Raw genomic sequence first — 24979 nt, 5'->3', positions numbered from 1 at the left:
TATTCGAGTCGTCATCCAAACGATGCCTAAATTTAGTGTGGGATAATGCCACAAGTGACAATCTGATTGTGTCCCCAAGAAAGTCATCAAAGACCCTGACTAGGTTAAGGGGGACAATGTCACAAGAGAAAGATGCATCAAGGATTTATGTTAAAAAAGATGCAACAATTAAATAAAAATATGAAAAATTGTAAAAATAACCCTAACTCCAACACACATGTGTTCTTCTATTTGTTCATTTGGATGTCCATTAGAATATCCTTCACTTTCACTTCAATACTAACCCTAACTCCACTTAAATTAGGACATACTAGAGAAATTTTAGAAATTAGAGCTCCAAATACGCGAAAAAGCTAGATCGGGAATGCATGTGTCATCCACGTAAGTAGCTACTCGTATATTTTTAAGTAATATTTGTAAGGATCATTAGGGTGTGCTTGCATTCAAGCATTTCTTACTTTAGATAGTTAGAATATGCATGTTTAGAACCTCATAAGGGCATTTATGGATGATAATGCAATCTATGTGACATAAAATTATTGAAATGCCTCTAGAATGAGAATTTCTAATACCTGCTAATTTTAATACTTTGTGCTAGAATTGAGGATGTGTAATTGTGATCTATGCTCGGATTGATTGTGAGTGGATGGTAAAGTATGTATACCTCTAGGTGATTGAATGTGTGTTCTCCCTGTATAGCGTGTATATTTGCATAGAGCTAGAACAAGAGTGCTAGAGTTAGGTTGGCTAGACGATGACCTAGGTCAGGACATCTAAAGTAGACTAAGCACCTAAGGATCATGATCGATGATCAAAGGGTGAAAACCCTAGTGCTCTTAGACTAAGAAAGACTCGAGGAGTCAAAACAGAGTACCCAAGAGTCGAAAGTTCGCATTAAGCCACCTAGCTGCTCTTGGAGCTCAGTAGATCTCCTCAACACCCCAAGATGGCCACGGTGACGATTAGAATATGAGTGCCATACTTTAAGTGAATGGTAAGAATTTCTTTGTAACAAGCATGCATCAATTAACCAAGTTAAGATTAGGGCGCTATAGCTAGAGCGATTTACACCTTAACATAGATCAATAATTTCCAGTAGACCATGCACCCCAGTATCTTGAGCATCGATTAAAGGTCTAGATTTGTAAGCACCCAAATAATGGATTAGCTCAAGGAGTTAGTCCTAAATGTCTTGAAAATGAGAGACAAGACTTGAACCACCTAAATGCCCTTATCAGCCTAATAGACATCCATTAAAAAGATAACTAAGAAAGCTTAACAAGCCTAGTAGTAGTGAGACAATATTAAACGAGTCTTTGCCTCTTAACCCATCTAGTAAACCCTTAGCGCACGCCGACCTAGAGGTAGACGTATAGGTATCATTGAGAAAGGTCTAGGTCGAATAGTGTAGTATGCTGAGGCAATTTAGATGCCAGTATCATGAGTGGAAATGGTCAGGGGTCTCTTGAACAGGATCTCTATGTTGTAAACATGTCCTAAGAAGGTGCAAATGACCATACAAATAATCTAGTATTTGGCTAGCACACGAGGGTCACTCCCCCAAATTTAAGAGCGACTCTATGGTTCTGTAGTTGGCTTATGCGGCTCTGGCAACTTGGAAACGGCTTATTCGACTCGATATTCAATTTTGGTATCGTTTCCTACATTTTCAACCCTCTTGGAGATGTTTTTGACCTTATTGAAGACATTTGAGGTTAATAAGACTTCTATTTACTCAAATTAAATATTTTTTAGCTAAAAATTGGGAGTAACCAATATGTTAGGCTAAACTAGGTTTAATAATATGTCCGGAGGGTGTGATATGGGTTTGCATAGATTATATTGAAGTTGAGGAACAATCTCGGAGCATCTATAAAATAGTTAGGGACTCCGACCAAGGCTAAACATGTAAGTGGCTTTACTGGTTGTTGGTTGGGAGAATTGTATGGTGTATGATGACACATGTCCCGTGGCCTCTGCATGCGTCATAATGTTATGCTATGCTTATGTATGTTATATGATGACCTACGATGCCATGTTACGTATGTATGTGATGTCCTATTATGCGATGATATGTATGATATGAAATGCTATGTATGTTATTCTATGTCATGTCATGTGAAGCCATGTTATGGGTTATAGTGTACTATGATGATGCAAGATGAAAGCAATTGTGAGTACTATGTGTCACAACCTCACCGATAGAAAGTAGGTTGTGACCCCTACACGCAAGACAGACAGGAAGCAACCCTCAAGTGGCGCCCATCCAACAATGTGAGGGCCAGGATTGAGAAGTGCCATGATACGATCGAGGGAGGATGGTGCATCATCCAACACACCAAGAGTGCATTGAAGATAAGTCGAGGCCTATGCAAATTCCAAGAGAATGAGGCGACATAAGTGTCAAAGACAAGCTCGAAGAGGGTTGGGTAGGGCCCCAGGCCATAACCTCAGAAGTCGAGGTTTTAGTATGAATTTTGGTACGCGGTTCGAGATTTTAGTTTGTCTATATGAAAGATGAAAGCTTACAAAATTGGTGTCAATTGGATACTTGACGGACTATGTATGAGGCTGTATGTCCACTCGCAAAAATGACGTCTACTCGAAAATGATTGAAAATGCCTCAAAATGTACTATAGGGGAGGCATGGTGTTGGCTCTCCACCACCCTTGTGCCCTGTGGCCTAAGCGAGCTACCCTATGCCATATGTGTGTGTTATAGGTGGGCGAACATCACGGGACGAGCATCTCAGACGTCTTCCTTTGAAAATGATCTTTCAATGATAGTACAAGATGATAAGGGTCTGCCGGTATTGCTCCCCAACCCATGTGTTGGAGGTTGGATTATGCACCCGCTATCTGGAACATATGTCGTAAATGGTTTAGCATGGAGATAAGAGAATTCGATGCTCGAGAAAACCCAAATGGATGGATAATCGGGATATTTTGATGACATGATTGATATACGTGTTAATTCCCAACGCATGTGTCCGAACACCCTTAGATGGTCAATGTGTGTAACGATAAGGGTTTCAAAAAGGCAAAAAAAAAAAAGCCTTCAATCTTGCCGGAAATCGCGAGATTTCCGGTGAGGCATGCCTTGCCAGCAAGGGCGTATTAATGCCTTGAGTCCCCATATTAAACCCTAGGTACCTTAGTAGCCGTCTTTTCATTTTGAGTCACTGTCGTACCTGTGAGGGAGGAGACAAAAGGTTTAGGCTAGGAATCGAAAACGTCGCGAGACTTTGGACTTCTGTGAGTCCTTAGATAGGAGCAAACCGACGCTGAGGTACGTTAGGGCAAGGACGTACCATCAGGGATGAATGAACGACGACGATTCCACCGACGACAGTAACCAGGACCTGCGATTAGGGTTTGTCGAGGCTCGGGCGAGGAAGACAAAGTGGAGGGCGTGGGTCGGTCCTTGAGTATTCCGCGAGTCGTCTTGGCCGACACCACCACTAGGCCGCGTCCCATTTCCGCCCGAAACCAGTGACGCCCAGACGCATCCAGAAACCCCTATGCCGTCAGTGGTCTTCGCAGCCCATCGGCTCAGTTCCATCGGCGGCTCTATTGCACTCCAGGCTCGGCTCGGCTCGATGGCGTGGCTTAGCGACTTGACGTACAAATAATATACCAATTCCTAGGTTTCCGACCCTTCTAGAGCCATTCCCACCCTTGTTTCAACCATCTGAGGTCAGTATAACTCCATTTTGATAAAACAGTATGTGATAGGGACGTACCTTGGCAGCTAGGCATAAGAGCTAGTTGTGAAATGGCTCTAAGCGTATCATGTTATCTTATAGGAGGTAGTTAGGCGCCGGAGTTAGTGTTGTGAGTGACTTCGGCCAAGGCCAAGGAGGTAAGTAACCTTACTGTTGGTGTTAGTTATGTATGTATGTTGGTGCGTGCCCTGTGGCCCTTGCATGCACCATGTGTGTTGTTGATGTATGCTAGGTTATATGTTTCTTGCAGTGAAATGCTACGTATGCCATGTTTATGTATGTGATGTTTGTGCCACGGTTTGCTACCCTGTATGTATGAGCTTGATTGACATGTCATGATTGTAATGAGAACCTCGCATGCCATGAATGTGATGACTAGTATGCTACGATATGCTTACTCGATGTTTAACCCAGTTATGCTATGTAATGCGGTGAGGGGATGGAACGTTGTATGTATAATGCCATGGAGGTAAACCTTAAAGACCTCATGCATGCTATGTGTTATGTACATGGGGCACTCCCCCGTTATTCTATTGATGGTAGGACGCGTACATTCGATATTGTATTCGCTACGATATCATGCAGGCCCTCCTTTTCCGTGGTGTCCAGTATTGTATGTCATATGTACCCGACCAAGCCAGGCCCAGGGAGTTCGCATGCGAACTCGCCTGGTGGGCCCACAATCACGCACGTGGGCCATGTGTGGGAAAGTACCTTGCATCCACCCCGCCCGGACAAAGCAAGGGCCTAAGGCCATGGGAAGGAATGGAAGACAGACCCCTCTCTCGTTTTCTTTCTTTTGACACTTGTGCTTATGTATGTGTATTGTATGCGATCGCATGTATCCTAATGTATGATTATATGTTTAACCCCAATAGTGGGGCGACTTACTGGGTACTTTAGGTAAGGGCAAGGCCCCCATGTACGGCTGACGGTGAACGTTGCGAAGGCCATGGAAGTCTTACAGAGGGAGGGGTCTGCTACCCATACCCATATTTTATATAATACTCAAGCCACGTGCTACCCATACATGTCGCACATAATATACCTACATGAGCACAAGTGTTAAAAGAAAGAAACTGAGAGAGGGGTCTGTCTTCCATTCCTTCCCATGCCTTAGGCCCTTGCTTTGTCTGGGCCGGGGTGGATGCATGGTACTTTCCCACACATGGCCCACGTGTGTGACTGTGGCTTGGTCAGGTATGTATGACATACAATACCAGACGCCACGGACAAATGAGGGCCTGCATGATATCGTGGCGAACACAATATCGAATATACGCGTCCATATCACCAGTAGCATAACGGGGTAGTGCCCCAGGTACATAACCATAGCGTGCATAAGGTTCTTGAGGTTTACCTCCCTGGCATTATACATACAACGTTCCATCCCCTCACCGCATTACATAGCATAACTAGGTCAAACATCAGGTAAGCATACCGTAGCATACTAGTCATCACATTCATGGCATGTGGGGTTCTCATTACAATCACGACATGTCAATCAAGCTCGTACATATAGGGTAGAAAATCGTGTCACAGACGTCATATACATAAACATGACATACATAGCATTTTACGGCAATAATCACATACATAAACATGGCATACCTAGCATTTCACTACAAGAAACATCTAACCTAGCATACATCAACAACACACATGGTGCATGCAAGGGGCCACAGGGCAAGCACCAACATACATACATAACTAATGCCAACAGTAAGGTTACTTACCTCTTTGGCCTTGGCCGAAGTCACCCACAATGCTAACTTCGGTGCCTAACTACCTCTTATAAGATAACATGATACGCTTAGAGCCCTTTCACAACTATCCCTTATGCCTAGCTACCAAGGTATGTCCCTATCGCAAGCTATTTTGTCAAAATCGAGTTATAATGACCTCAGATGGTTGAAATAAGGGTGGGAATAGCACTAGAAGGGTCGAAAACCTAGGAATCAGTATACTATTCGGATGTCGAGCCGCCAAGCCGCACTGCCAAGCTGAACCTAGCCGAGCCAGAAGTGCATGGAGCCGCCGATGGAGCTGAAACCGACGGCTGCGAAGAACACTATCGGTGCAGGGTTTCTGGGCGTGCCTCCAGTTTGGGCCGAAAGGGAACGAGGCCCAGTGGTGGTGTCCAAGTGCAGCCTGCAAGGTGCGAGCTGCACACTGGTCGAGACGACTCGCAGAATGTCGAGGGTCGACCCACGCCTGCCGCTTCGTCTTCCTCGCCTGAAAGCCTCGACAACCCTAATCGCGGAGCTTGGCTACTGTCGCCGGTGGGAGCGTCATCGTTCGTCCGTCTCCGGTGGCGCGTCTGCCTCTCCTTGCTCCGAAATACCCTAGCGTCTGCTCCTATCTAAAGGAGGCGGCCACTCCTAGTGTTTAAGGGGGTCTTAGTGGATCTCGCCAAAAATCGCGAGATTTTCAGCGTTTTTTTTCTTTTTTTTTTCTCCCTTGGAAGGTGTATCATTACACGTACATTCGATATTATGTTCGCTACGATATCATGTAGGCCCTCCTTTTCCGTGGCATCCAGTATTGTATGTCATACGTACCCGACCAAGCCAGGCCCAGGGAGTTCGCATGCGAACTTGCCTGGTGGGCCCACGTCATGCACATGCTACCCATATTTTCAGGTAAGGGCAAGGCCCCCATGTACAGCTGATGGTTAACGTTGCGAAGGCCATGGAAGTCTTAAGGAGGGTTTGTAGTGTCGTAGGCGTCTTGTTGGATTCTCTCGGACAATAGTTATTGCAATTGTTCTTCTAGTTATCTGTTGATTTTTTTTCTAAGTTAGGCTGTCGTTATTGTTTTCCCCCAGGTTTGGAATCTTGGCCCCTCTTTCGAAATACGCTACCGGTATTACCTGAGCTACTTCCTGACCCGATATGACCTTCATCTTACTTATTCTTGTACCTTTATCGTTGGAGGCTCAAGTAGAGGCGCGTTCGACGTACCATGATACTTTCCGTTTTGTCGAGCCCAGCTTTGGTCCGCCTGCGAACCTTCTAGTAAAGTTAAGAAATCGTATTGGGTTTAGATCTAAACAAGATTGATTTCCATAACAAACTTTTACCCCTATATAGGATACAAAATCTTTTCTTTCAGTAGCTTTTGTTAGTGAAAAACCTCTTACCTGGACTATTCTTCAAACACTCTTTCTTGAACAAGGTAAAGCGGCTGGCAAGTCAAGGTAAGCTTCCCTCCCTCCTGCCCGCTGACTGGCCACGTTACTGAGAACCTAGGAACTGCTGATTGATTTTGAGCCACAACTCTTTCTTATAGTTGGCAAGGCTACTTATAATAATGAACGTATTGTCATTATTGAGACTGTCTTACATAAACTCTCGTTCTTTCGTTATACAAGTACAAGGTAACGTCGCTAATTAGGTTAGAGAAAACTAGGGGCGTTACAATGTGTCCCGAGACATGGGACGACATCACGATGCATGGATCCAGCTTGTTGGGAACGAAGATGACAATGAGATGCGATGTGATTATGTCGCACCCAATTAAACATGCACACACAAAAGGGTGTGTGGCCGAACAAGCTTTGATTCCGCACGAGTTGTGTTCGGTTGGCAAAGGCAAACTCACCAATGGTCCGATGAAACCACAAAGCCATACGAAAATGTGAATGAAGCTTGAGTTTCCCCTTAAGGCTTGCCATAAGCGTATCAAGATCACGCTGCCGCTCGGTTGAAGAAGTACGACCATGACACTATGCATACATGACTCATGCATACTATGACATCAACGAAAGGAAGAACGAAAAGTATTTTTATTATAAGCTATGATTTTAAACTATGAGAACCTCATACATTTATGTATGTCATGTGCATCGAGATACTTCTCTATTATAATATGCTAGTACGGACGCATACCTTCAATAATTTCAAAAATCGAAAAGTCAACCGAACTAATAATTTCTAGAAATCGTGAAGATAGAAGGTTGACCTAGGAGGCAAATTAAACACACCAAAAATGAACTTAGTGTGAACTATATCATCTTTTTTCTCTCAAATCAACAAATTCACATCGAAGAATGAAGCACATAGAGCAATTTCACCGGGTAAAATTAACTTACCCATATTTAGATGCCTAATTACTATATCTTTTACTTTCTATTTTATAAGGTTAACTTTTGCCTTTGTTTAATTATATGTATAAAGGTTAGTGGTGGAGAAAAAAGGCAATGAATTAATTTACTTTTATTTGTTTATTTGTTTATTTATTTATAAGATATGGGCATTGCTTTAAGGATATGAATCTTTATATATATATATATCTATATATATATATATATATATATTAGTTGAGTTAGGTGATTTGGCCGGACATTGTAACGTACAATTGCAGGACATTCCACTTTTTCTTCTTTTTATGCTTTTTTTTTTTTAATTAAAATAATTTAAAATATAGAGTTTGGGTTCTTTCAATTTTTAATCAATCACTTTATCGGTGGAATATTTGAAATTTAATTCCGTTTTAAACCTTTTTATATATAAAAAAAAATTATAATTTAAAATTTGAAATATCTTCTAATTTAAAATTTTAGAAAAAATTATATTAAATAACGAAGTAGAACACTCACTGTCTACCGCATTCTCCTACGATATGACTATATTACCTACTTCTCACTTCAAAGAGTCGAGATTATCCCCACAAAACAACACGAGATCTTTCAGTATGTTTTATCTTCACTCACACGTTTCTGATGAAAATTCATATTACCTACTTTTCACTTCTAAGAGTGAAAACTATCCCTATAAGGCAACACGGGTCAGATTACCTACTTCTCAGTTCTAAGAGTGAAAACTGTTGGATGATGAAAATCCCACATTGGCTAATTTAGGGAATGATCATGGGTTTATAAATAAATAATACTTTCTTCATTGGTATGAGGCCTTCTAGGAAGCCTAAAGCAAAGTCATGAGAGCTTATTCTCAAAGTCGGCAATATCATACCATTGTGGAGAGTCGTGTTCGTCTAACATAGTATCAGAGTCATACCCTCAACTTAGTCGAACAAAGGCAGTAAAAAATGACCAAGACTCCAAAGGAGTCGAGCCTCGATTAAGGGGAGGCATGCTTTGTTCGAGGGGAGGTGTTGGATGATGAAAATCCCACATCGGCTAATGATGAAAAAATACCATTGTGGAGAGTCGTGAAAGAACGAACATAAAGTATAGTGATATTTTAGGTACCAAAATGATTCCTTGTGCCCCACCCAATATTAATTATCAACATGTTTAAACTTTTACGTTAATCTGAACATAACTCAGCTAATTTAGATAAAATTTACTTAGAAATTCAGATCTCAAATTTACTTAGAAATTCAGATCTCTTCAACCGCTCGTGTTAAACTAAAAAAGGTTCAAATCTCTACATTTATTAAATTAAAAACAATCATATATATTATATATATATATATATGATGTCTCATGTTAGTTGGGGAGGAGAACAAAACACTGTTTATAAGGGTGTGAAAACATTTCTTAGTAGACGCGTTTTAGAGCTTTCAGGGGAAGCCCAAAAAGAAAAGCCCAACAAAGACAGAAAACATTTCTTAGTAGACGCGTTTTAGAGCTTTCAGGGGAAGCCCAAAAAGAAAAGCCCAACAAAGACAATATCTACCCGTGGTGAGCTTGGGTCGTTACAAAATATATATATTATTATATGGTGACAAATGAAATAATTTCCAAAATATAAGAACCCAATTGAAAATTTAAGACTAAAAAAAGTTCAATTTTTGTTTTTGTTTTTTTATTTTGATTTTTTTTTCTAATAATTTTTTCCAAGAATTTTTATTTTCTTAAAAAGAAAAAAAAAATTATAAGTTCAAAAATATCAAATTATTAATACATAAGAATTTTTCTAAAAATACGAAAAAAAATTATAATTTTTTATTATTCTTAATAAAGGTTAAGAGTGTTAATATTATTTTCAAATTCATAACTAAAATTATTAATAATATTTTTTTAAAATTATAAGGTATTTTTGAGACGAGAACTTAGATATTTAATTTTAAAGAAAATATAAAATGGAAGAAAATTAAGGTAAAATATATTCCAAAATTGATGGGCATTTAAAGACAAATTAAAAAAGAAAAAGAGAAAAAAAAAAAAAAAAAAAAAAAGAAGATATGCAAGTGTGTATGAGTGGACGACAAAAGCCACGTCATCGTACGGAATAGGATGAGAAAGAGAAAAGGACCAGGCAGTACACGTGTCAATAAAACGGTGGAATGTATTAATAACACCTCTAACAAGGAGACACAAATAATCTCAACTACCAATCCTTAACCTTATCCATAACATTTTTTTTTTAATTTTTTTAATTTTTTTAATTTTTAGTCTGATGGAGAGTCTCAACCTCTAATTTCTCGATTAAGAGTATAGATTTTGACTAATTGAGACGAACACTTCAAGTTGATCTTAGTTGAATGGGTTGAATTTAAAGACAATAATCTCGAAGGATGCGATGACATGAGGGCCTACTACTGTAAGGTCCCACCAAAAGCTCACAGAGTTGTAGAATCTAGGCCTAAACTTCCTAAAATCGAGACAAAAACCCATAATAACTTAATAGGATAAAGATGTGATGAGAGACTATCAATATGTTGCTCACCAGGTTCTACTTTTCACTTTAAGGTGATTGCTGACTATTGGTCGAGATGGGGGAGCGTTTGGGAATTGCGTAGTCACATAGGAGGGGTCGTTCCAGGGCGTCAATCTTATGTTTAAGGGTCGTGGTTCTTTAAATTTGTATCATGTTCTCTGGTCATTGTATTGTAATAAATTTTGAAACAACGCATGATTTGTATTGTTTTTTGTATTTGTCGTGCTGTCCATGTCATAGTCCATGATTTAAAGGGTCGAGTTGGAAAGAATTTGGGAAAGGTTAAAGGGTAAAGTAATGAAAAGACATAAAAGGAAGAAAAGGGAATAAATGAGAGTATTATGTGGTGCTAAATTGAACAAATGTAATGTTTTCCCATGTTCCTTCCAGTCTTTTCTTAACTAGTTAACTTTTGACAAATAAGGGAAACAAAAGATGGATAAAGTGGTGAACGTGGACCTCACTTTTAAAACGAGGAACAAGTTTGAAGAGAACGTTGGGAAACTTTGTTAGGTCGAGAAAGGCTGTTACAAATGGTATCGGACTCAGACACTGGAGAATGTGTCGGCGAGGACGTTGGCTCTCAAGGAGGTGGATTGTGAGATCTCTCGCATCGGTTGAAGAGGGAAACAAAACATTCTTATAAGGGTGTAGAAACCTCTCCCTAGTAGACGCGTTTTAAAACCGTGAGACTGACAGCGAAACGTAATGGGTCAAAAGTGGACAATATCTGCTAGCGGTGGGCTTGGGTTGTTACAGCTTACCTAGTTCTTTCAGCCCTAAACCTAGCACGTCATGTCACTCCAACATTAAGTTAATGAGGCTAACAAATATATTCCTATAAGAAACAAAATTAAACGTTCAATAACATAACATAAACAATTTAAAATCGAACGAATTCGAAGAAAAGTATGTTGGGTCGAGAAGTGGTTTTGTACCACAAACAATTTGTCAGACAAAATTTAGTTGAACTACCTTGGAATAAGCTTGAGATGGAAGGTGTGGGTTCATCCACATAAATGTTATGTTTTAAAATGTTAAAAGGATATTTAGGTATGCTATTTGGAAGGCAAATATTTCAAATAGCTTACTACAGATATCATATTTGATCTTTTATTAGAGGTAAATATTGTTTTTTCTATTTCCTTTTAAATTTATTTGATAATTATAAATAGAAAATTTTACGACCCAATGTGGTTTTAACAAATATTCTTAAAAAAAAAATTGTAATCATTAGGTCACGACCTCTCAAGTGTGAAATAACCCGGTGCAACTGTCACTATTTGAAAAATTTGTGGATGTTGCACGTGTAAAGGGAGCTCACATAAAGAAATTGGAGGAAACCAAGTTTGTTCATGAATGAGACTTATTACAACAGTTTATTCTCCTACGACGGCTATTTTAATGGGCAACTTGGATGTGAACTTATTTTTCCTACACACAGTCCACACGTTATGATATGTGCATGACAAATATTTTAATACTTCAATAAAGGTCACTTATGAGAGGTGCATGACAAGTATTTTTAACACGACGTACAATAGTCATGATGTGAGTGTGTGTTTGTGGCCATGGGAGACTATCAATTATATTTGAAGTCAAATTTGTAAGTTTAACAAGAGCTCGAGTCTTTTTTATAAGAACCACCGAGTAACAAATCAATTTATTGACTTTCAAACTCATTTGAAATATTTTTAATTGGGTTCTAACCTTTACCATCCTCTTATTTATAATGACGATGGAGTACGGAGTGTTTGATCAATTGACTTTTAGGTTGAACCAAGACAATTTTTGGATTATTATGCTGATCGTATTGTTGGAATGTCTTCATGTGTGTATACGAATATTTTTTGACATAGCTCAATGTAATAAAACATCAACTATCATCCTAAAAATTGATGGTTCGATTCTCCCTCCCATGTTCGTTGAACTCGCTGATGTGCGTTGACCTGATAAAATGAGGGGCAGAAATGAATCAGTGAAATGTCATCAAAACTCCTCTTGCATATGAAGCTTTCATAAGATATTTCTTAAAAGAAAATCCTATAAAAACAAAGGAATACAAATCTTGTGCATCATCTTAAGTTCATCTCTGCCTTCAAAGAATACACTGTCAACAAGCAGCTTTCCAATGGGAATTTAGATCTCAACCCCTATGGCGGTCACAATCCCAGCTTCTCTTCTCTTCTCTTCTTACACATTGAATTTATAGCACTATTTCATGGAATCAATAACTCTTCCTCTCTCTTATCCTACCAGAAAAACAAGCCGACACAACCCGAATCATCTACATCATCTAGACGTTCTATTCCGTTGCTTCCCCTTCGTTACGAGGGCCATCCTCATTAGAAGATGCAGGTGCAGCAGAAGAATCAAGATTAGTCAAATGAAACTCTGAGTTTTCAGCTTCAGTGTTAAGCTGCTGAGTTTCAACATCTTCGACTTCCTCCACATTATTGGTACTACACTCAACATTTTGAATAGCTGCTCCAACTGAATCATTGCTGATCTTATTTTCCACGGTAATGGAGTCTGGAGAGCCATTTGCATGAGGGCCCAAGAGTTCTTGAGAAGGAACATCAATGGTTCGACTTTTATCAGAATCTTCAAAGCCATTGTCTGGCAGTGAAGCATTCTCTTCCATTGCAGAAGGTAGTTTGTCATCAGTTAAGCCAATATCTGAGCTCACCGCTGCACTTTCTTTCTCTGCGTCGATATCCATGGCATTAGATGTGCCATGTTCATGTCTCACGGACAAGTTCAGTTGCTCGCCCGTTAATTCATTGGGGGCTGAGGTAACGGGCATAGAGTTTTCACAATTGACTGCTGCTGATGCAGACATGGCTTCATAACTATTATCAGCTTTTTCTCCAACGGATTGATTAGCCTCAGCCTCGGCCAACTGAAGAGCGCGACTCTCCACTGCGATTTCTTCCTCCTTTTGTGCCAGTGCCTTGCGATCATCCATGATTTTCTGGATCTTTTCCAAGTCAGCCAAAAGATCACCATAACGTAGCTGCATAGTTCTCTCCAGCTCTTTTTGTTTCTGAACCTCCTCTGAGATACCACTAATCCTGTGCGAAGCAGCTGAGATCTCTTGCTTTTGAAGAGCCACAAAGCACTCCAGCTCTGTTGCTGCAGTGTCTATCTGCTTGAACGTTGCCTCAATTTGTGGCCAAAGGCTTTGTTTTGACCGTGTCTGAAATGTAAACAAATAACAAATTAGACTTCCAAGTTCCATACGGTGGTTGAACCTATTTTGTATTCTTTAGAAACATTTCAGAAAAAAGAACACAATTAATCAATTATTATATGAATTCTTGTAATAGCCCAACACTGTTTCTTGGCGGCCTGCAAGCACATAGGGCAGGCACTAATGAAATGAATTTTCTTTTTTTAAACAAGATATGAAACCTTTCAGTGATCTGACAAAAAGATGTGCGGACTTCAATTTTTCTCTATAAAAACTTGGTTTCTTACTAAAAAAAAAAACATCTAATGAAAAGAAGCTGCAAGTGTTCAAGGATACAATCTCCCCTTCGAAGGAAAAAAGAAATTACAAAAATTACAAAGCAAAATCTAATAAGGGAATATAAACACATCTCAATTAAGACAAATATTGTTGAAAGAGTAGTGATCATTAAATGTGATAAAGAACTTCAATGGGAAGACCCTCACACCACTGAATTATAAGAAATCAAAAAGCACAGAAACAAAATCAACTTTACACTAAAGACTTGTTGATACCCCATTTTAACTTGAGCACACTAGAAGTAGCCATGACTTTTTTCTTTTTTTTTTTTTTCAGGAACACAGATGCTTCAAACTCACCTTTGAAAGTTTTGCAGATTCCATTCTTAAACCAGATAACAAAAGACAGTCACGGGTTTCTTTTCCTTTTACAATGACCGTCCGATGAAATAACATCAACACATATTCAGGAAACACGCAACAGAGAGATTTACAACATAGAATAGGAGTTCAATAAATTAATTTCACATTCACATAATACACTTCAGATAAACAATCAAGTCATTTTTTTTCTTCCTTGCCAAAATGTTTTGGAAGTATATTACCTACTCTCAAGTAGTCAAGATGGAGTTGTGGGAAACAGCATGGAGCTAGAACTATTTAGCAAATTCCAAAGAAGGTTAAATAGTTTGCAAATTTTACAACTGAGTTAAGATCATGGATGGCATGCATAGGCACTCTTTCTATGTTTTGATCTCGCAATGATGCATTCTCTATAGGAGGCAAGAGGAAGATCTCGATCATTAGTTTGGGTTGCTAGCTTGTTCACCATCTTTGGAGCTTCTGGCTGAGAGTTTTATGCGTCTATTGAGCAAACTTACACGTTCAAAGAATGTTCCTTTAAAGAAGAAAGAATATGATCAAGGCCCTCCACATCACTTGTAGAGAGAGAAGGATTCAATACCCCGCCTCAGAGAGGAATGCTTCAGCACTCAGTCCAAGGTGTTCACCCTTCCCAAGCAAGACCTGCTACAAAATCTTCTTTGGCATTTTAACCTTCCATGGCAATGAAAAGGAACGACAATTGGCAATCAGGAGTGGGGTCAGACATGTGATGGAAAATAGAGCTACACCCCTTTGAAGGATCAAGAGACCAAAAAGGCATAAACATACGCCCAAAGAGAGTTAACACTTCCGTCATTTTGCTATCGGAAAAACCATAATGAATATGAAAGGAAAAGAAGGAAGTGAGACCATCGCTAGAAGGCATGACCAAGGGCCCATGGCACATTAAAGGGTACTACTGAGTGAGCTCAAATTGTGTTTAGTGGTTGCACTATTAGGAAGCTTAAAATAGCACGTAATAGGGAGCCAGTTAGGAACCATTAAGGGAGCAACCGATTAGCACTTAGTAGTAAACACGTATGGACCTATTAGGGAAACCATAGGAAGGTTGCCAATAGGAATGCTTGATCCATACATGTTAGATCAACCCTAAAGCCAAAGATTTGATGAGGGCGCCCTTGTTTTTCTACAAAGATCGCGTAATGACGAAGGCAGACCCATGAGATTAGTAACCAATTGGCTAAGTACACCTAGAATCCTAAGAAACTCTAATGGGTGAAGTACACCCCTAGACTTGGAGTGATGAGGTTCTAATGAATGAACAAGCCTAATAGGGCTATATGGACAAGATCATTTGTCTAACTCTAGGACCTCAATAGAACACATAGCACTAAGAACATAGAATAGGAAACAAAATTCGATGAGAGCCGACAAGTAAGTTGCTTAATGATTATTTTTATACTCATTCTTGCTAATCTTTGCTTTTCAGGTGGATCTTGGAGTAGCGGTCATTAGCAGAAGTGTTCAAGAGTCCTGTGGCTGCAAGGGACCTTTTGATCTATGTCATTTTCATGTTTTGTATTTCGCTTGAAATTTTGTACTTAAATCATTTGGTAAACAATTTTGTATAATTCACGTGGATATAATTTGCATGTTTTATTACTTAATGAATTTATGTTCTGAATGTTTTTATTTATTCTCTTGAGTTACCTCATTTTAAAAATGAGGCACACTCCAAGCTTTTTTTTTTCACATCTATTTCTTGTTGGGAGAAACAAACTTTTTATGAAGAAATTGAGAAATTCCAAAGTATCAAACATCAAGTCTTTCCTATAAAGCCTTCCTAACACCAAATTACATGTCTCACTCCAAACCCATTCTCTTAAACAAGAAACAATACGCTTTTATAGCAGGAAGACAAATCTTTGACCATGCCCTAATCGCCTATGAAATCCATAGAGTATTATAATATCCGTAAGAAAGGTATGATTTACAAGATTGACTTTGAAAAGGTATATGACCACGTGGATGAGACCTTCCTTGATAAAGTCTTGGAAAAGAAAGGGTTTGGATATAAATAGAGGATATGGATTTGAAGGTGGGTAAGAACAGTTAGTTATTCTTTTCTCATCAATGTAAGATCAGTTATTCTTTCTCATTAATGGAAGATCGAGGGGGCAAGATCAAAGCCTCAAGAGGTCTTAAATAGGATGACCCTTCAACCCCCTTTCTCTTCTTGTTTGCTGTGGAAGTTTCAAGTAGAACCATCTCCAAGTGTGTTGATGGAGAAGTGGTCGAGGGCTTCGAGGTTGGTTCGGAGAAAATGCCCTTAACCCAGTTTTCTTCTGATCAAGAAAATAGTCACTCTTATTGCTGACACATATCCTAGCAAGCAAGTGTTAGATTTTAGAGCTGAACTGTGACCTTGAGAGTCATTTCTCTTGGAAGTAACCGTAGAGTTGTCTCTTTTGGAACCCAACGGTGGATAAGGTAAGAAAGAGATTGGCTTCTTAGTTGAAAAGCTTTTTTCCAGAGGTGCCGACAAACCCTATAATCTATTCAGTGTTGAGTGGTATCCCTATCTACTATTTTTCTCTTTTTAGAGCCCTTTGTTGGATTGCAAAGCATCGAGAAGCTCACTTGAGACTTCTTGTGAGAAGGGCATGGATAGTTTGGGAGGAGATACTTACCAAACCCCCAAGACTGACAATTCCTTGAAGAGCAAGCGATTCCAATATTCTAATTTTCACTGAAATCCAAGCCCAATAACCTTCAATGAACTTTGAGAAGGAATGCTTCTTGCTGGACCAAAATTTAATTTTTAAATGAAGATCACCGATGAGATTCCATTTACCATTTAAAAAAATCTTCAGGTAATATCTAGACACTGATATTAATCTTAAGAAAGCATATATTTTCTAACAAGGACATAAAATTAATAATAAATAGTGAACAAGATAAAGTATTAAATTAAACGAAACAAAACAGAAAATGAAGTTTGATGTCATAAGCAAGATAATTCCAACAACAATATGTACCTCATAGCCATGTGTGAGAACTTTAACCTTCTTCTCCAACCGGACAGCCTTCTCAGTATCGTCATCCATTTTCTTTTTAACATACTCAAACTCATCCTGCAAGGCGGCTAGTTTCTCATGGTTTCCAGCAACACTGGAAAGTCCATAAGCATTTCTAGTGGGGAAGTACATAAGATCATTCAAGCAGGTTTTGTGCGCTTCCACAAACTCATCTAAGGATTCCTTTTCATGCCCCATTGCAACACACAAATACCGGGCCTCTTCATTTATCAAATAATCAGCCTGTTTCAAAGAACCTACTTAATAAATGTTCGTGTACAAATAAATAGATGAAAAAAACAAACACCAGATGGGTAGAATGAAATCAATACAGTAGAAAATTAAGAACCAATGAAATGCAATCACAAGGTTTTCATAGAAAAAGTCAATTAAAACTTGTGATTCCCTCCTCATGAAACCAAAAAGAAAAAAAAAACAAAGAAACAATTATTTTAGGGAAAAGAGAAAGATACATATAAATAAGACTAACTTTTTCCATAACCATGTAAACAACATGAACAGAATCAAGGAGTCAACTTCTCAAAATTTAGAGAGGACATGTAAAAATCAGAAAATCTTTTAAGGCGCCACACATGAAGGTTCTCATGAAACTAATGTAAGACATGACCCATCGTAACAAAGGAAGTTAAGTAAATGCCCAGATTGGCATAGCAAACCTTCATTCTGCAGTGTAGACTGGAGTAAAAATGTACAATCCATCTTAAGCTACAGGATCCTTTTATATAAGAAGAAATTTCAAGACCACTAGTAGCAAACCTTGTCTGCTCTGAAAGGGTTTAGTTGGCAGAAATCAGCATAGATTGTATGCCCCAATTTATCATAAACCAATCATCGTGAAAATTTTTCCGGGACATATGGTCGTCTTGCCCTTTTTTAAAAAATTGAAAGGTATGTTTCTACCTTTGTCTTTCTATTTTCTGACATTTGTGGCAACTTTCTAGTAATAAGCAAGGGTTGTATAGGTCGATGAAAATGGTCGTGGTCTTGCCTTCTATTCTGAGGTCTTGAGTTTGGTTGATGGTTTGGTTTTTAGTGGACGACGAGGGGTAGTTTTCAATGAGACTGAAAAAAGCTATCCTACTTTTTCGTTCTTCGCCCACTAGGACAAAAAGCTTATTAAGACCACCATTTCCATTAAGCAATGAGATTTCAACCATAGAACAGTTCTTATTTGTGAGTTTTTCTAACCAAATGGTTTGTTTTGAAAAACGTTTCTCTTTCAAGAATTTTTGGCTCAATGGAGCCCATAGTAGTACCTAATATAATGTTTTCAACCATTGGAAAGAGTCCCATTTCAGTAATAGGAAAAAAGCTTGATCACCAATAGCTTGATTCTTGTTCCTTTATATCTGTCATCTAACTCAATTGCATAGGTCTTTCTGTGAATGATGGTTTTGCATCTCTGAAGTGTTTGGTATGGTGCCATGAGGCAACAGATTTCTGTCCAAAAGGATTCAAAATCCTTGCTGGTTGGTGTTCGAATTAGCTCGATCTCGTAGAACTGGAGGCGTCATTTTGTAGATGTTGCAATCTGGATTCAATGGGGTTGTGGGCTCTCAGAATCAATCCAAAATATTGTGGACTCTGCTGTTCAGTGGTCATTTTCCATGGGTAGGGGTTGCTTTCTATCCTTGATGAGTCAACAAAGGTCTTGCATGTGGAGGCAGAAGGCAGGTGCACCAAGGGTTACACATATAAAGCTGACCGAAGGTTCATTATGTTTCAATATGTACACATAAAGGGCTCGCAGTGGCCTGTTCATCGGAAGAAGCTATTGGAGGAAACGGTTGGAAGGGCTTGCCAATCGCGAGGGAGTATCATGGAAGGATTACCTATGGTTGATTTATTTCCCAAAACCATTCTAGGAGCTCCAGCCCGCAAAAGTTTTCAATGGTAGAAGGTTAGTGAAGGGTTTCCATTGCGACGTTCTGAAAGCGGCAGGGAGACAAGCTCTGAGATCCGCGAGGAACAACTTTGGAGTCGAAGCTGTGTTCGGCAGAGGAGGCGGCAGCAACGCGGAGGAGACTGTAGCGTGGTTTCGGGGCAGGTGTGGAGGTGGATAGGAAATGGTGGGTGGTGGGGCCAGTTATTTGTTTGCGTTAACATCCCGACGTTGTCTCGTACTATACTTGGTCGGAGCGATGGTGGTCGAACGGCAGCAAGTCGTTTGGGAGGTGACGGCTGGCGAGGGACTAAGGGCTAGGGTTTAGAACCTTTAACAAATCACTTATCATTGACACTAGCTCCTTTCAGCCTCTCCCATCTTTGTGGTGCTTTTTAATACACCAAGGCCGACCGTTTAGACACCCAAAAGCGGCAACTGGCAACTACCTCAGTAACACCATCACTAGAACTAGAACTAACACTGGCACAACAAATCTGTACTCACATTCCTCAACTTCCTCCACGAGTTGCTATCACCAACACCATACAATCCAAACCAGCCTCAACTGTTCTAATAGGAACTACTACTCTTCATTTCACTATTTGATACTTGGGCAAAAGTACTAAAAGTAGAACTCAAACCATCAGCTACCCCTAGTGGCTACGCCCAATAACCAGAATCCAATAGTACAAGCAAACTAGCTAATCTAATGGCATGAACATAAATAATAGGGATCAATAAAATATTGTTTTCATGGGAACTATGTTCAAAGGTAAATACATTTTAATTGGCCTTCTATAGGTTTTTTAACAAGGAAAAAAAATCATAAATTCAATTCTATATGCGTATAACAGATTAAACTTTAGAGTAAAAAAGAAAATACCTCCAATCAAGCAAGCTCCTTAAAAAAAATCAAAGAATGACGCACTGGTTGCTCTAAACAAGATATAATGGTAAGAAAATTGCAAATTGAATATCAAACAATGGTTGGGAAAAGCTTACCTCTTCCATCTCAGTTACTTCAAAATCATCTATTGTGGGGATGGCTGCAGTAGGTCTATTTCCAGAGCGCTTGGAACCTTTCTTCTTCTCCTTGTTGACCTTTTCATCGATCGGGTACTTCGCATTATCATGCTCTAGCAAAGCAAGAAGTTCCTTTCTTACCATTTCATCAGCCTTCTCAATAGGGGTAGGTGGTACAAATGAACTCTTGTCTCCATCAGCGGTCAAGGAATTTCTAATAAGTTCCAAGGAAGCAGTAGGAGGCCGAGGAAGCTCCCTCTGTAGCACTTTAGATCTTTTCCGAAGCAAAGCCTGCTGCCTTGCTTCTTCCTCAGCTCGTTCTCTAGCAATCCTGTCAGACATATCCTCTTCAATCATCTCCTCTGGTTCTTCTTTGTCTTCTGGAATTGGTTGCATAACTACCTGGTACTCATTCTTAGGCTGTGGAAGATTGCCTAATCCTAGGCTAAGATTCCTCCTCAAATCAGCTTGTCTTTGAGACTCAAGTTTTGCACTATCATGTGCATCCATATCTTCATTGATATGTAACTCATCTCTAATAGGTGTTCCTTTTGGAGTCATACCAAACGAGTAAGCATCCCTAGCTGGTGTCATGCCACTTCGAGGAGTAAGACCAACACCACCAGGAGTTGCTGAGGGTGTGAGCATCGGATTTGGTGTTTGAATCTCCTTTTTCCTTGGGGTGACCCCTGAAAAATCTGAAGGATGCAGCTCTGGATTCTCTCCTCCCAATAATGGAGTCTGAGATTCTCTCAGCCTAGCAAGGTTTTCTGCCTCCATCATTATAGCATCACCCTTCCCAGCCGGCGTCCTCTGGGGAGTTCGAAAAGGTGTCATTCCTTGTCGTGGTGTCTGGGCATAATTTGCAAGCAGAGCTCGTGTAGCACCACTTCCTTCGGCAAGCTCTTCATTACCAGCAAGAAGATCACCAGCATATCCCATCTTTGCAATTTCCTCCAATTCATGGTCTGAAATTTGAGGTGCAGGAAGCATAAGTTTAGATCTTTTCCTCACCATTTCTGGGTCATTCAGCTTATTTGCTTGCAGTACAGCTGATGGAGCATCTTGTCTCTGAGCAATTTTATTCTTTGCAATATCTTGCTTTCTTAATTGAGTTTCTACATCAATCCTTCTTTTGCCTTCAAGCTCCTCAATTGTTGCTGGAAATTTTGGCTGTTCCACTGGTCTATCTTCTCCACTAACATCAAAAAATCCTGGAGGAGGCCTTTTCTCGAAAGGAATTTCAGCATTGTAATCTATTCCTTTTCTCTTTCTCTTCCGATGTCGATTATCAATCCCTGCAGCTTTTAGCTCCCTCCTTTTTTGAAGCGACGCAAGCCTCCTAGCCTCTTCAAGCTGTTTCTCTCTGGCTTTCCTTTTTGCCTTCTTTCCCCTAGTATTTGCTAATCTTGCTCGTGCTTCAGAAAGCATTTCCTTTTCATCTTCATCCATGTCAACAGGATCTGGACGTGCAGGCTTTGATTCTGGGTTCGGGTCAATTTCTCCAGGGCGCAATTTTCGTGGGTCATCTCCTGGTTCGTAATTCTCATCCTTAACACAAGCAGCATCAAGAAGTTTCTCATAGCGCTCAAGGCACTGGGATGGAGTACGCCCGACAATTGGTGCAATAGTTCTCCACTGGGTTGGCATGAGCTTAGCAAGATGGAGTAGTTTCTCATCCTCCTCTCTTGTCCACTCAGTCTAAAGTAATCATGGAAATCAAATGGTCAGTCCAAAGAACCTATCACAACAAAGAAATTGAGGTGACTTTCCAGATTACAAAACTAGGGAAATTAAAGAACAAAAACAGGACGCCTGGGCAATTCGATAAAGAACTCCGATTATCAACTAAGCTAAGAAAAGTACCTTTCTAAATACAAATGAATGGAAGAAAGAAACGTACCTTTTTAATGGAAGGGTCAAGCCACTCATACCAGCGAGCCTTACACTGCTTAGCAGATTTCCGAACAAGAAGCGAAGAGATTCGAGCCCACTGGTTTTTCCCATATTTCATAACCGCAGCTTTAAGGATCTCATCTTCCGTGTTCTTCCACACACCACCTTTTATCATAATCCTCATTTTGTCTTAGATTAAGATTTACACTCTTCACCTTAAGGGTCTGGGGATGCTAGGGTTTTGCAGGAGAAAGACGGACGAAGAAGAAGCCACGGCGGGAAAGACGAACGCCGGCGAACCGGAGATCGGCGGAGAGAGAGAGAGAGGTAGAGATGAACGCCGGAGGAGCGGCGACAGAGAGATGGCGGTAGAAAGGGACTGAAAATGGCGCAGAGTGAGTGAGAGTGAGATGAGAAGAAGAGGCGAAGTAGGACTTGGCGAAGAAAATTGAAAGAGAAAATTATAAAATTATTTTCAAAAATACCATTCGGCGGGCTAAGCCACTCTATTTAATCCCTTAATTAGCTATTACAATCTTGATTAAAAAAAATTATTAACCTAACGAGTTTCAACCACTGAGCTCTTGCGTCTAACGTAACAAGTTCATAGTGCATCAGATGCATGAGAATGTCGGGAATCACCACGTATGACTACATTGTTCTGTTACATGTTTTGAGATTAATCGATCTATAGAATGACTAAATATGCTCTGTTATTGTAACAGTACAAATACACTGTTCATAGATATTGTCCTCTTTGGCCAACCATCAATGCCTGGAGTTACATAAAAATCTATGGTGCTTGAGAATATTAGAATCATGTCTAACCACTTATTCGACATTGATACTTGATTGTCTTTTACTCTAGCCAACAAACTCTCCATGATTGGATGCCCCTTTGGGGATTCTAACTCAAACCTCATCTGACTCATAAACAATGTTAATAGTCAAACCATGAATAAAAAAGTGTCGGAGCATTGTTAGTAGTAGCATACACCCTTCCTTTGTGGAGGACTTGTGTGATGTCCCACATTGGTTGGGGAGGAGAACAAACCATTATTTATAAGGGTGTGGAAACCTTTCCTAGTAGATGCATTTTAAAGCCTTGAGGGAAAGCCCGAAAGGGAAAGCTCAAAGAGGACAATATCTGCTAGCGGTGGATCTGGGCCGCTACAAATGGTATCAGAGCCAGATATCGGACGATGTGCCAGCCTTCTCGTTGTTTCCCAAAGGGGGGTAGACATGAGGCGGTGTGCTAGTAAGGACGCTGGCCCCAAAGGGGAGTGGATTTGGGGGCGGTCCCACATCGGAAGGAAAGAGTGTCAGCGAGGATGCTGGGCCCCGAAGAGGGGTGGATTGTGATGTCCCATATTGGTTGGGGAGGAGAACAAACTGCCATTTATAAGGGTGTGGAAACCTTCCCCTTGTAGACACGTTGGGAAAGCTCGAAAGGGAAAGCACATAAAGTACAAAAAGAATAATATTCGGGGCGGATTGTGATGTCCCATATTGGTTGGGGAGGAGAACAAAGAGGACAATAGAGGACAATATTTGGGTTAAAGCCAAGGGGGTTAAAGCCAAGGGAAAGCACAAAGGAGGACAATATCTGGGTTAAAGCCAAGGGAAAGCTCAAAGAAGAATATTCGGGGCGGATTGTGATGTCCCATATTGGTTGGGGAGGAGAACAAAGAGGACAATATCTGGGTTAAAGCCAAGGGAAAGCACAAAGAGGACAATATCTGGGTTAAAGCCAAGGGAAAGCACAAAGAGGACGATATCTGGGTTAAAGCCAAGGGAAAGCACAAAGAGGACAATATCTGGGTTAAAGCCAAGGGAAAGCACAAAGAAGACAATATCTGGGTTGCACAAAAAAGGACAATATCTGGGTTAAAGCCAAGGGAAAGCCCAAAGAGGACAATATCTACTAGCGGTGGATCTGAGCCAAGCCCAAAGAGGACAATATCTACTAGCGGTGGATCTGAGCCAGGGAAAGCTCGAAAGGGAAAGCCCAAAGAGGACAATATCTACTAGCGGTGGATCTGAGCCGTTACCACTTGGGTGGACATCCTCGGACAATGACTTACAATATGGCTCTAGTACCCCACATTCGAAACCAACTTCTAACCCATATTGCAATATGGCTCTATAGTCCACGCACAAAAGACTTATTGTTACTTCTACTTTCCCATTGTGCCCCTACTCCGAGCATGACCTGTCTAAATACTACTATGCGATTTTTTACTAATGTTGGCTCGAGATCATCTAGTCAAACATCTGCTTCTATTCTAGGGTAGACTCTAACACCATTGGTGCTTGAAACTTGTCTACAATATCGTTCTCCTTCATCATAATTTCCCTTAATGTCGTGACGTAATTGAATGGTTCCAAGTTGAGAACAAAGCCTCGGATGCCCTTATCTAGGCATATGAGAAATCTCTCAAACTTCTTAGCCTTTTTATCTACTAGTTCTAGGGAAATCTGACGAGTCTCATAAACCCTATCCCTGATTGCCCGTGTTCATAAACTTTAGTTGTTTTTTAATATAATTGCTAATATATTAGACTCTTTTTAACTCTATGGATCTATCTAACCTATCGAACTTTCTTGAGAAGGATTTTGTGCACCTTTGCTATCCCATCCGGGTCAGCCTCATAGTTCCCTAGCGCGTTATCCCCTTTTACGTGGCTATATAATTCAGTGTTATAGATTAAATCTATCGAACTTAATATCAATCAAACAAAAAGAGCACATTAATTTAACCACTCATACATCACTTAACCAAATATATAGAATATAAGCATTTACATTACAAGGGCATACCTAGGAGTTACGGTGTTTGCTGCTTGACCATGAGAATTATTGTTACGACCTAATTTTCGAGGCCTTCAAAGCACGATTCATGACTCATTGA

The 24979-nt window shown here is 40.0% G+C and overlaps 1 protein-coding gene across 2 annotated transcripts; it reads right to left on the bottom strand.

The window, feature by feature from the left end:
• Window positions 1-12334: 12334 nt before the first annotated feature.
• LOC111795264 (cell division cycle 5-like protein) lies at window positions 12335-22511 on the bottom strand. 2 transcript variants are annotated; one of them, XM_023677573.2, is made up of 4 exons: window positions 22076-22511; window positions 20152-21873; window positions 17205-17486; window positions 12335-13549 (listed from the first exon to the last, which is right to left on the bottom strand). In XM_023677573.2, the coding sequence occupies exons 1-4, from the start codon at window positions 22250-22252 to the stop codon at window positions 12656-12658; spliced, it is 3075 nt and encodes a 1024-aa protein (XP_023533341.2). In that variant the 5' UTR covers window positions 22253-22511; the 3' UTR covers window positions 12335-12655. The 2 variants fall into 2 exon arrangements, with proteins under 2 accessions (XP_023533341.2, XP_023533342.2); XM_023677574.2 differs by having other exon boundaries at window positions 20152-21913; window positions 22076-22215.
• Window positions 22512-24979: the final 2468 nt, after the last annotated feature.

This window comes from Cucurbita pepo, chromosome 18 (genome assembly GCF_057944985.1).
Source record: "Cucurbita pepo subsp. pepo isolate OVF chromosome 18, ASM5794498v1, whole genome shotgun sequence".
Taxonomy (NCBI): Eukaryota; Viridiplantae; Streptophyta; class Magnoliopsida; order Cucurbitales; family Cucurbitaceae; genus Cucurbita; species Cucurbita pepo.
Note: the sequence above shows the minus strand (reverse complement) of the source record. Positions and strands in the feature narration are given on the sequence as shown.

Excerpts from the sequence above, each read along its gene's own strand:
- LOC111795264 (XM_023677573.2), bottom strand. The coding sequence starts at position 22,252 with ATGAGGATTATGATAAAAGGTGGTGTGTGGAAGAACACGGAAGATGAG. Across the intron at positions 21,874-22,075 it reads TTGACCCTTCCATTAAAAAG|ACTGAGTGGACAAGAGAGGA; the intron begins GTACGTTTCTTT and ends TGATTACTTTAG. Across the intron at positions 17,487-20,151 it reads AAGTAACTGAGATGGAAGAG|GCTGATTATTTGATAAATGA; the intron begins GTAAGCTTTTCC and ends TCTTTGAAACAG.